Below are 13,361 nucleotides of genomic sequence, written 5' to 3'. Positions count from 1 at the left end.
TCTGGTTTTAATAGGCACTGTTAAATGGATAGATGGAGACTGAAAACAATACAACACTTACAGAGTTCATTATTTTGGGATTAACAGACAATCCTATGCTATGTGCCATTTTCTTCGTGTTTTTTCTAGCAGTTTATATAGTTACTATATTGGGAAATATTAGCATAATCCTTTTAATCCAAAGCAGCCCACAGTTTCACACGCCAATGTACCTTTTTCTCAGCCATTTGGCTTTTGTGGACATTGGGTATTCCACATTGGTTACGCCAATCATGCTCATCAATTTCTTAAGAGAGAAAACGACTATTCCCGTCACAGGCTGTATAGCACAGCTTGGCTCTGATGTCATGTTTGGAACCACAGAGTGCTTCCTGCTGGCCCCTGTGGCCTACGATCGCTATGTGGCTATCTGCTCTCCCCTGCTTTACTCCATCCAAATGCCCCCAATTGTCTGCTTCCTCCTACTGGTAGCCTCCTACCTGGGTGGATGCCTGAACGCTTCGTCTTTTACAGGCTGTTTGATGAACCTGTCCTTCTGTGGTCCAAATAAAATCAACCACTTTTTCTGTGACCTCTTCCCACTCTTGAAGCTTTCTTGTGGCCATGTTTACATTGCTGAAATATCCCCTGCCATCTCCTCTGCATCTGTCCTTATCAGCACGCTGTTTACCATAATCGTGTCCTACATCTACATCCTCCACTCCATCCTGAAGATGTGCTCTACTGAGGGAAGGAAGAAGGCTTTCTCCACCTGTGCTTCCCACCTCACTGCAGTCACTTTGTTCTATGGGACCATTTTGTTTGTTTATGTGATGCCCAAGTCAAGCTATTCAGCTGATCAGGTCAAGGTGGCATCTGTGATCTACACGGTGGTGATTCCCATGCTGAACCCCCTCATCTACAGTCTCTGGAATAAGGAGGTGAAAGAGGCCATGAGAAAATTGATGGCAAGAACACATTGGTTTTCCTGAATTAAATCAGTATAATCCATAAATAACTAAACCAATGATTTGGGAGATATTTATGCTTAATATTCTAATTATATTTATCATTGACTGTATCACTTATGTAGTGAAGTGCTTGTATAAATACAGAAAGCCAATGCTTACTTCCATGTACAAAGTTAATTGTGTAATTTATATGGATATCTCCTGGAGTCGATTTTTTTTTTTTTTTTTTGAGATGGAGTCTCACTCTGTCACCCAGGCTGGAGTGCAGTGGTGCAATCTCATCTTGACTCACTGTAACCTCCTCCTCCTGGTTTCAAGCGATTCTCCTGCCTCAGCCTCCCTAGTAGCTGGGACTACAGGTGTGCACCACCACATCTGGCTAGTTTTTGTACTTTTGGTAGAGATGGGGTTTCACCATGTTGGGCAGGCTGGTCTCGAACTCCTGAGCTCAAGTGATTCGCCCACCTTGGGCTTCCCAAAGTGCTAGGATTAGAGCATGAGCCACTGCACCCAGCCTGGAATCAAATTAAACACGGATTTGTCAAGAATAAGAATACCTCAGAAAACAGCTTCTAATAAGGTGTCCCCCAATCGCCAATTACAGAGTTCTAATTAAATAGCGACACAAAGAGACATATTTCAAAGATCAATTTTTTCTAAGTCCCATCTTATAAAACAACATCTGGGAAAGGAATTTCCAATAGATGTGTAATCAATGGTAATGTTGACAAGTCAGGCAGTTCAGGTTATTTTCTTTAAAGGTACTACTCTGCTGTGGTCCACGGATGTTTAAACTTTCCAAAATGGCAATGTGAGTGTCAAAAAGCTTCTATTTTTCTTTTATTTAAACCAGAGCAAAAATCATGATTCCTGTATTTGGCCATTAAGAAATACAACGCACATAGCACAGAAGAAACTCTGAACAAATCTCAGCCAACTCTTTTTATAAATGAAGTCTTAACAGATAAGCAGTAGAGTTGGATTTTGAAAGCAGACATTTCTTTAGATAGTGAGACTTTCCTTGACCAATAGCTTGTAGATAGGAGACATGAAATTATGATCCAGGCAAAGCATATATCTGCCACATATTTTAACAGTGTCTCTCAAAAAGGTGTCCATCATCACTGTTTCTTCAACTGCCCTTTTTGTAGGGGCTCGTGACCCAGTCTGATTAAGGCAATTGTTTCTAAATTGATTCCCTGCCTCCAGTGCTTCTTCTACAACAATTTCTGATTAACATTTTAGTTAACATATTTGCATTATTAGCATAGTGATGATGTCATACAGATCCCAAGACAGTAGAGAGGGACCATTCATTTTACAGTCTGACCTTCCATTTCTGGGTTCCTCACTGACCAGATCAAGGAAATCTTCTCTTCTTCTGTCTGGAAGCCATATTGTGCAATTTCTCTGTTCCTGTTTCCCCGTTTATACCTCTTTACTTGCATTAATTATGGGCCTATAATCCCCCCAATGCAATAATTCTGGGGTTAACGTTAGCATAGACATGGCCCTTTCCAAAGAGAGGGCACTCAAAGGTGTGACTTCAGTCTGAGAAAGAGCCATCTTAGCATCATGGTGAGAACACTGAACTCTGGTGGTTGAAGGTTTTCATGGACTGTTTCTGGCAGCCTCCTCTTTATCTCACCCTCTGCACTTCACTCTTCACCAGGGTACATCCTCAGATCTCTGTCCTTATCCCCATTCCCCATGGAACCCAAGAGTGACCTCATTTTCTCCCATGGGGTCAGCTGTCCCCTATGTGGTTAACAGTATTCCTATCTCCAAATGCAACCTTCCTTGGAGGACAGATAGACTTCATTGGCCTTTTCCCTAGGACCCTCACACTCCGCATGTTGTGACCAAATTTATCACATTTCTCCCAAAACTGTTTCTTCTCCTCTGTTTCTTTTCTTAATATGGTCACCTCACAAATGTCACCTCTTTGTGAGGACTAGTACTCCAACAGACTGGGGGTGGCCCTCACTGTGTACCTGTCTAAATGGTCAGCCTCCCTACCTCCTTTTCCTTCTCTCAAAAGAAAGATATGTCACATATTAATCTAGCCTCATCTAAGTCTCTTTTGTCTGGAGGCTTAAGTGTTTCCCAACTGATTATGATAAGTCCATGCAGAAATTTGTCCTCTGTTCTTCAACTCTAAGGGGCTCAATTAATTCAATCACCCAGACATAGAGGGTATGTCTGCATGTGGCACTGTTACAGTCCTTTTGGAAGAGGATTTATATTTAAACTCATTTTCCCCTCCCAAGTTCTGAATCAACTGAAGAATGAAAAAAAGAGAAGGTATATATGAGAACAAAATATTGGCTGTAGAAATGAAACAGTTGATATTAGAGAATGTGGTTTATGTTCATGGACACATATGTTTTTGTGTTCTGAATCCCAGAATTTGACACTCTTTCTTTCTGTCACTGAAAATATTGTCTCTGGGAAGACACTCAGGTCTTCCCAATGAGAGTCGGCCTTTACCCATCATCTTACAGTATGTCCAAGGGCAGTCAAGAACACTGAGGGAAGTCTTGCTCCCAAGAGAAAGGAGAAAGAAGGGCTGGGATGCTGTTTGGGAGTGAATTGTGTTCCTCTCAAATTCATATATTGAGCTTTTAATCACCTGTATGTCAGAATGTGACTTTACTTTGGAATAGATTTATGTAGACATAATTTGTTAAGATGAAGCCATACTAGAGCAGGGTAAGCCTCTAATCCAATATGACTAATGTCCTTGTTGAAAGGGAAATTTTGGACTTAGGCAACACATAGGGAGGACTCCATGTGAAGATAAAGACAGAGATCTGGGTGATGCTTTTACAAGCCAAGGAACACCAAAGATTGACAGAAAACCACCAGAAGCTAGGAAAAAGGCCTGGAACAGATTCTCTCTCACACCCTTCAGAAGGAACCAACCCTGTCAATACCTTGATCTTGGACTTCCAGCCTCCAGAACTATGAGAATAAATTGATGCTTTGTTATGGTAGCTCTAGAAAATGCATACAATTGCATATCTAGTTTTCCCCTAAAAATTCACCATCAGCTAACTTACTCCTTCCAGGGGAGAAGGGAGTGAAGGCTTGGGAAGATGCCAGGTGTGTTACACTAGGGGATGCCCCTCTGTGATGGCTAATATTGAGTGTCAACTTTGTTGGATCAAAGGATGCAAAGTATTGTTCCTGGGTGTGTCTGTGTGGGTGTTGTCAAAGGAGATTACCATTTGAGTCAATGGACTGGGAGAGGCAGACCCACCCTCAATCTGGGTGGGCACCATCTAATTAGCTGTTAGCACAGCTAGAATAAAGCAGGTAGGAGAAGATGGAAGAGCAGACTTGCTGAGTCTCCCGGCCTTCATTTTTCTCCCGTGCTGGATGCTTCCTGCCCTCAAACATCAAACGCCAAGTTCTTCAGCTTTTGGACTCTTTGACTTATACCAATGGTTTGCCAGGGGCTCTTGGGCCTTTGGCCACAGACTGAAGGCTGTACTGTGGGCTTCCCTACTTTTGAGGGTTTGGGACTCGGACCGATACACCACTGGCTTCATTGCTCCTCAACTTGCAGATGGCCTATTGTAGGACTTTACCTTGTGATCATGTGAATCAATTCTCCTTAATAAACTCCCTTTCATTGATGCAAAAATCCTCAATAACATACTGGCAAACTGAATCCAGCAGCATATCAAAAAGCTTATCCACCACGATCCAGTTGGCTTCATCCCTGGGATGCAAGGCTGGTTCAATATACGCAAATCAATAAATGTAATCCAGCATATAAACAGAACCAAAGGCAAAACCATGTGATTATCTCAATAGATGCAGAAAAGGCCTTTGACAAAATTCAGCAGCCCTTCATGCTAAAAACTCTCAATAAATTAGGTACTGATGGGACATATCTCAAAATAATAAGAGCAATTTATGACAAACCCATAGCCAATATCTTACTGAATGGGCAAAAACTGGAAGCATTCCCTTTGATAACTGGCACAAGACAGGGATGCCCTCTCTCACCACTCCTATTCAACATAGTGTTGGAAGTTCTGGCCAGGGCAATCAGGCAGGAGAAAGAAATAAAGGGTATTCAATTAGGAAAAGAGGAAGTCAAATTGTCCCTGTTTGCAGATGACATGGTTGTATATTTAGAAAACCCCATTGTCTCAGCCCAAAATCTCCTTAAGCTGATAAGCAAATTCAGCAGTTTCAGGATACAAAATCAATGTGCAAAAATCACAAGCATTCTTATACACCAATAACAGACAAACAGAGAGCCAAATCATGAGTGAACTCCCATTCACAATTGCTTCAAAGAGAATAAAATACCTAAGAATCCAACTTACAAGGGATGTGAAGGACCTCTTCAAGGAGAACTACAAACCACTGCTCAATGAAATAAAAGAGGACACAAACAAATGGAAGAACATTCCATGCTCATGGATAGGAAGAATCAATATCATGAAAATGGCCATACTGCCCAAGGTAATTTATAGATTCAGTGCCATCCCCATCAAGTTATTTTCCCTTTTATTTTAAGGGAGAATATGTCTTTTATCTCCCCCTGGAAGCTTTTAACAGTTTCTTTTGTTTTTGGCTTTGTGTAGTCTTTTTATGATTTGTGTAAGTGTGGCTGTTTCTGCACTTATTATGTTTGGAATTTGCAGAGTTTCTTGAATTTGTAGCTCATGGTTTTTCATCAGTTGGGAGGTTTATCAGTGATTATTTTTTTTCTACTCCATTGTCCTTATCCTGTTTTCTTGGATGTCAATTGCGTATATGTTGGATATTTTCACAATTTCCTCTATATCTCTTGCACTCTTTTAAAATGTTTTCTACTGACCTATCTTTCAGTTACCAATCTTTATTTCTGCTATGTCCAATCTATGATTAAGACTATCTACTGAATTCTTTGTTTTTCATTTCTAATATTTCATCTTGATTCTTTTGATATTCTTTCTCTCTCCCGTTCTTTCTTTGTTCTATATGTAGCTTTCTGTTGTGATTCTTCATAACATTCCTCTATTTTTCTTAAACATTTTTTGCAGTGCCTAAATTTTGTTTATTTGGCCCAATTTTTGGCATAGCTTTTCTTTATCATTATTATTATTATTATTATTATTATTATTATACTTTAGGCTCTATGGTACATGTGCGCAATGTGCAGGTAAGTTACATATGTATACATGTGCCATGCTGGTGCACTGCACCCACCAACTCGTCATCTAGCATTAGGTATATCTCCCAATGCTATCCCTCCCCTCTCCCCCCATCCCACAACAGTCCCCGAAGTGTGATGTTCCCCTTCCTGTGTCCATGTGTTCTCATTGTTCAATTCCCACCTATGAGTGAGAATATGCGGTGTTTGGTTTTTTGTTCTTGTGATAGTTTACTGAGAATGATGATTTCCAATTTCATCCATGTCCCTACAAAGGACATGAACTCATCATTTTTTATGGCTGCATAGTATTCCATGGTGTATATGTGCTACATTCTCTTAATCCAGTCTATCATTGTTGGACATTTGGGTTGGTTCCAAGTCTTCGCTATTGTGAATAGTGCCGCAATAAACATACGTGTGCATGTCTTTTCTAAATTGATGATGGGCAACGAAGATGAAAATTTTAGAAGCTGTAGTGAGAGTATCTTCTTCTAAAATGTATTTAATTTTCTTCCAGCAGGAAAAAACAGCATTGGATTGATCTCTTTGAGAAAATCGAAATGTCATGCCCACAGAGGTCATTCACATAGAGAAATAACTTATGTCACTCTATACATTATAACTCCTAAACTTGTGTCCTAACAGAATGGAGGTGGTATTTCCAATATGGGTCAGACATTGCACTTTCTTGGGGATGATATACTACTAGCTTGGTCTTATTTCCAGGTAAGGTGTAGCTCTTTAAGAGTCCGAAATAAAAGCTTGGAGTATTCTCAGTCCCCTCCATCTTAAATGGTATTTTTATCAAACTCTATCCTATCAGCATTTCAAACAGTTGAAATCTGCTCAGATCTTCAGCCTCCCACAGGCTGCTTCCTGCTTAGTGTTTTGATATTCTGCCAGCCCATGTGCAGCTTAGGAGTAGTTAAATTTCTTAATGGGAAGTTCCACATCACATTTCAGACTCACTTCTCTACAGTTTATTCCTCTGCAGGATCTTGGTCTGTTGAGTGTTAGCTGCCTTGACATCTTTGACCCCCAACCTCTGTGTGCCCATCCTGCCACACTGCCAAAAGCCCCAGCCTCTGGCTTTTTTCTCGGCCCTAATTCTTCATGATATCATTTGTGAGGATCAAGGAAAGTTTCACTTGCAAAATGACATTTAGGCTGAGACATGAAGAAGATGAGTTAACAGGCCTTTGGGAGTTGGAAGTACAGTTGTAGAAACTTTGGTGGGTGGGGAAAATAGTGATGTGGGAGTCTGACCTAATTATTCTCAGCTCAAAGCACAGTGTCTGGTACAGAGTGAGCACTCAACAAATATTTATTTGTTAAATATTAACTCTAACTCAATAAATATTTAGGTAATATCTTTCATATTCCTAGCACTAGGCTATGAACTAAAGAAATGAAGCTGTATGTGTCATGTACTTTTCTTTTAAGAAGTTCACAATAATAAAATAAATGTTCCAACCAGAAATACCATTTGACCCAGCAATCCCATTACTGGGTATATACCCAAAGGATTATAAACCAATCTACTATAAAGTCATATGCATGTGTATGTTTATTGCAGCACTATTTACAATAGTAAAGACTTGGAACCAACCCAAATCCCATGAATGATAGACTGGATAAAGAAAATGTGGCACACATACCCTGTGGAATACTATGCAGCTGTAAAAAAAAGAATGAGTCCGTGTCCTTCACAGGGACGTGGTTGAAGCTGGAAATCATCATTCTCAGCAAACTAACACAGGAAGAGAAAAACAAACACTGCATGTTCTCAATCATAATTGGGAGTTGAACAATGAGAACATATGGACACAGGAAAGGGAACATCACACACCAGGGCCTGTCAGGGGATGGGGGCAAGGGGAGGGAGAGCATTAGGACAAATACCTAATGCATGCAAGGCTTAAAACCTAGATGATGGGTTGATAGGTGCAGCAAACCACCGTGGCACATGTATACCTATGTAACAAACCTGCACATTCTGCACATGTATCCTAGAACTTAAAGTAAAATTAAAAAAAAAAAAACAATGATTTCTATTCAAATGGTAACAAAGTGTTACATGTTATGTTTCTTAACAGTAGCTTCCTTGACATTTGGGCAAGAAAATGCTTTATTGTGTGTGTGTATTGCAAACATTTAGCATTCCTGGCTCCTGCCCATTCAAGGCTGATTGTGTTCTCTAGTCCTAGTGAAAAAAAAATCTACCATTTCCAAACAAACCCCTAGGTGGGTTCAATCTCAAATTTGGAATGACTCTTAGGGGAATATACAGGAAAGGACAATTTATTCTACCTGATGAAATCTGGGGAAGTCTTATAGGCCTTTTGGATAATTAATATACATCTATTTGGATGTCTAATTGGTCAGATCTTGGCTTACTCATAAGGTCAAAAATTATGTTCCTCTCAGGCCAGAGGATCAGGTAAATCAGCAGGTATAGGCAGTAAAGACCAGGCTTGGAGACTGCATCATATGCAAGGTGCATGTCAGGAAAGACAACCAAGAGTTCTGTTGACCCTTTAAGCTCCAAATACCGTCATCCACATAACTCTCAACAGCAAAGTTTTTTACTAAGATGTACTTCTTTGTCTAGAGAAAATTAAAATAGCAGGCTTATGACCCTCAATTGTATAGCGGATTCTCTTTGTTTTATGATTCTCCAGTGGGGCAGGCTTCTCCCTTACCAAGAGTCTGGAATTGTTTTTATATTCTGGGTTTAGTTTCTAGTTTTCTTTTGTATCAGTTTACTCCATTGTCTCTAAGAATGTCAACCTTTATGTTAAGCTGATGGTAAAAGAAGTTTCATTCTTAGCTTCTTCTAAAACTGGAAGACCATCGGCCAGGTGCGGTGGCTCACGCCTGTAATCCCAGCACTTTGGGAGGCCGAGGCAGGTGGATCACGAGGTCAGGAGATCGAGACCATACTGGCTAACATGGTGAGACCCCGTCTCTACTAAAAATACAAAAAATTAGCCGGATGTGGTGGCATGCACCTGTAGTTGGGAGGCTGAGGCAGAAGAATGGCGTGAACCCGGGAGGCGGAGGTTGCAGTGAGCTGAGATTGTGCCACTGCACTCCAACTTGGGCGACAGAGCAAGATGCTGTCTCAAAAACAACAACAACAACAACAAAAACAAAAAAAAAACAGGAAAATTATCATATGGGGTATGTACCCACAAGACGGTATGCTTCCCACACGGCCATGTCTTGGTGGCCACTAGCCTTGTCCCATTTGTGGTCTGCTGCAATCTCTAGACTCTTGGGCCTTGTCTAGAGGCACACTCACTTGTCAGAATCCCCTAGATGTCTACCATTCAGGCCTAAAAGCAGCAGTCTTAATGGTCCTGACAAGAGTAGGACACAAAAGAATATCCATCTCAGCCCTGGCTTCTCGGTACAAAGTCTTTTACCACCTGCCTCATGTTCTTGGGTGCTACTATCATAATTTTTATGTTTGAAGTTTACATACTGAAGCTGAAATGTTGAATTCACATATGACTTTATGTACAGTCATGCACCATATAACAGTGTTTTGGTCTACAACAGACCACATATATAACGGTTTCATAAAATTATAATGGGACTAAAAAAATTCCTATTACCTAGTAATACCATAGCCATCATAATATAGAACAGTGTGTTATTCACATGTTTGTAGTGATGCTGGTCTAAATAAACCTATTGTACTGCCAATCATATAAAAGTATAGCACATACAGTTATGTACAATACATATACTTGATAATGATAATAAATGACTATATTACTGCTTTATATATCTACTCTACTTTACATATATATGAAAAAACTTAACTGTAAAACAGCCTTGGGCAGGTCCTTCATTGTATCATAGGAGTTGACGGCTCCATGCATGTTATTGCGCCTGAACACCTTCCAGTGGGACAAGATGTGGAGGTGGAAGACAGTGACATTGATGATCATAACTGTGTAGGTCTAGGCTAGTGTGTGTTTAGGTCTTGGTTTCTAACAAAATAGTTTAAAATTTAAAAAAAATTAAAAATAGAAAAAAGTTTATAGAATAAGGATACAAAGAAAGAAAATATTTTTTTAAACCACTGTATGATGTATTTGTGTTTTAAGCTAAGTGTTATTACAAAAGAGTCAAAAAGGCCAGGCACAGTGGCTTACACTTATAATCCTAGCACTTTGGGAGGCCAAGATGGAAGGATTACTTGAGCCCAGGAGTTTGAGACAAGCCTCAGAAACATGGTGAAACTGTCTCTACAAAAACTACAACAAAAATTAGCCAGGCATGGTGACATATGCCTGTAGTCCTAGCTACTCCAGAGCCTGAGGTAGGAGGATCACCTGAGACTGGGAAGTCAAGGCTGCAGGGAGTCATGATCGCGCCCCTGCACTGTGGCCTGGGTGACAGACCAAAAAATAAAAATTAAAATTAAGAGTCAGAAAGGTTTTAAAAATTTGGTTTATAAAGTAAAAAATTACAGTAAGCTAAGGTGTATTAGTGTAGCCTATTATACAGGAATGCCCTAGGCCTCCATATTCACTTACCACTCACTGGTTCACACAGAGCAACTTCCATTCCTGCAAGCTCTATTCATAAGTGCCCTATACAAGTGTACCATTTTTAATTTTCTATACCATATTTTTACTTGACCTTTTGTATGTCGACATATGTTTAGACACACAAATACTTGCCATTTTGTTGCAATTGCCTACAGTTTTCAGTATACCAACATGCAGTACAGGTTTGTAGCCTAGGAGTAATAAGCTATACTATATAGCTTGTATGTGTAGTAGGCTATACCGTCTAGGATTGGGTAAGTACACCCTATGATGTTAGCACAATGATGAAATTGCCTAACAACTCATTTCTCAGAACATATCCCCATTGTTAAGCTATGCATGACTGTATTACAAAGTTTTATGTATTATATGTATTAAAATATGTACTTATAGATTGTAAAAGAAACTAATTTATATATTCACACAAATGTTTAGATTTCTTTACTAACATACTTTAAGACAGAATTTCTTTGGCAATTATTCTTTAGACTCAGCATAAAAATAATATTTTGAAGACATGGAGGTATATGTATAGATAAGCTTTCATTTTGACCTATTCATTTTTATCTATATACTTTATCACAAAAATTTTGAGTGTGCAGACATTTTTAGGGCCTTTTAGTTTCACCCACATTCTTCATAGACGTTTCCACTTTATTAGAAAAAATTTCCTCTTAAAATGTGCAGAGATGATAGTAACGATGGATGTTTTTAAAGAACTCAAGTATGAAATGGAATCACCTTAGAACAGCTGAGATGTAACTGCAGCACACTCTATATTCTTTCACCTAGTCTCACAAACAACTTACACATTGTTTTATGGATTTGCACAGGTGGATTTTTAAATACAGCTGTTTTCTGATAGTTAATTTTGAGTTAACATTTTGCAATGTGAGGTAAGGAATATTGGGATAGTAAATGTTCAGGTAGAAAGGGATATCTGTGTAGGACACGGAGTGGGAGCACTGCTTCCAGTGACCTAATGAATCAAATCATAGTTGGACAGTTCTACCCCTAGGTTATTTTATCCCAAGGGAATGCCTGCAACACACTTTTTTTAAATTAATTAATTTATTTTTTATTATTATACATTAGGTTTTAGGGTACATGTGCGCAATGTGCAGGTTAGTTACATATGTATACATGTGCCATGCTGGTGTGCTGCACCCACTAACTCGTCATCTAGCATTAGGTATAACTTCCAGTGCTATCCCTCCCCCCTCCCCCCACCCCACAACAGTCCCCAGAGTGTGATGTTCCCCTTCCTGTGTCCATGTGTTCTCATTGTTCAATTCCCACCTGTGAGTGAGAATATGTGGTGTTTGGTTTTTTGTTCTTGCGATAGTTTACTGAGAATGATGATTTCCAATTTCATCCATGTCCCTACAAAGGACATGAACTCATCATTTTTTATGGCTGCATAGTATTCCATGGTGCATATGTGCCACATTTTCTTAAGCCAGTCTATCATTGTTGGACATTTGGGTTGGTTCCAAGTCTTTGCTATTGTGAATAGTGCCGCAATAAACATATGTGTGCATGTATCTTTATAGCAGCATGATTTATAGTCCTTTGGGTATATACCCAGTAATGGGATGGCTGGGTCAAATGGTATTTCTAGTTCTAGATCCGAGGAATCACCACACTGACTTCCACAATGGTTGAACTAGTTTACAGTCCCACCAACAGTGTAAAAGTGTTCCTATTTCTCCACATCCTCTCCAGCACCTGTTGTTTCCTGACTTTTTAATGATTGCCATTCTAACTGGTGTGAGATGGTATCTCATTGTGGTTTTGATTTCCATTTCTCTGATGGCCAGTGATGGTCAGCATTTTTTCATGTGTTTTTTGGCTGCATAAATGTCTTCTTTTGAGAAGTGTCTGTTCATGTCCTTTGCCCACTTTTTGATGGGGTTGTTTGTTTTTTTCTTGTAAATTTGTTGGAGTTCATTGTAGATTCTGGATATCAGCCCTTTGTCAGATGAGTAGGTTGCAAAAATTTTCTCCCATTTTGTAGGTTGCCTGTTCACTCTGATGGTAGTTTCTTTTGCTGTGCAGAAGCTCTTTAGTTTAATTAGATCCCATTTGTCAATTTTGGCTTTTGTAGCCATTGCTTTTGGTGTTTTAGACATGAAGTCCTTGCCCATGCCTATGTCCTGAATGGTATTGCCTAGGTTTTCTTCTAGGGTTTTTATGGTTTTAGGTCTAACGTTTAAGTCTTTAATCCATCTTGAATTGATTTTTGTATAAGGTGTAAGGAAGGGATCCAGTTTCAGCTTTCTACATACGGCTAGCCAGTTTTCCCAGCACCATATATTAAATAGGGAATCCTTTCCCCATTGCTTGTTTTTCTCAGGTTTGTCAAAGATCAGATAGTTGTAGATATGTGGCATTATTTCTGAGGGCTCTGTTCTGTTCCATTGATCGATATCTCTGTTTTTGTACCAGTACCATGCTATTTTGGTTACTTTAGCCTTGTAGTATAGTTTGAAGTCAGGTAGTGTGATGCCTCCAGCTTTGTTCTTTTGGCTTAGGATTGACTTGGCGATGAGGGCTCTTTTTTGGTTCCATATGAACTTTAAAGTAGTTTTTTCCAATTCTGTGAGGAAAGTCATTGGTAGCTTGATGGGGATGGCATTGAATCTGTAAATTACCTTGGGCAGGATGGCCATTTTCACGATATTGATT

The 13,361-nt window shown here is 39.5% G+C and overlaps 1 protein-coding gene and 1 long non-coding RNA gene across 3 annotated transcripts in view; both read left to right on the top strand.

Annotated features, from left to right (window-relative positions):
* The window catches only part of LOC129048701 (uncharacterized), a 196,960-nt gene that overhangs the window by 85,872 nt on the left and 97,727 nt on the right, over positions 1-13,361 (top strand). The gene's annotated exons all lie outside the window — the stretch shown is intronic.
* Positions 207-971, top strand: LOC112135433 (olfactory receptor 5P4). Its single transcript, XM_024255019.3, has one exon. The coding sequence runs from the start codon at positions 207-209 to the stop codon at positions 969-971; it is 765 nt and encodes a 254-aa protein (XP_024110787.3).

This window comes from Pongo abelii, chromosome 9 (genome assembly GCF_028885655.2).
Source record: "Pongo abelii isolate AG06213 chromosome 9, NHGRI_mPonAbe1-v2.0_pri, whole genome shotgun sequence".
NCBI lineage: Eukaryota > Metazoa > Chordata > Mammalia > Primates > Hominidae > Pongo > Pongo abelii.
The sequence above is the reverse complement of the archived record's forward strand: the minus strand, read 5'-3'. Positions and strand labels throughout refer to the sequence as shown.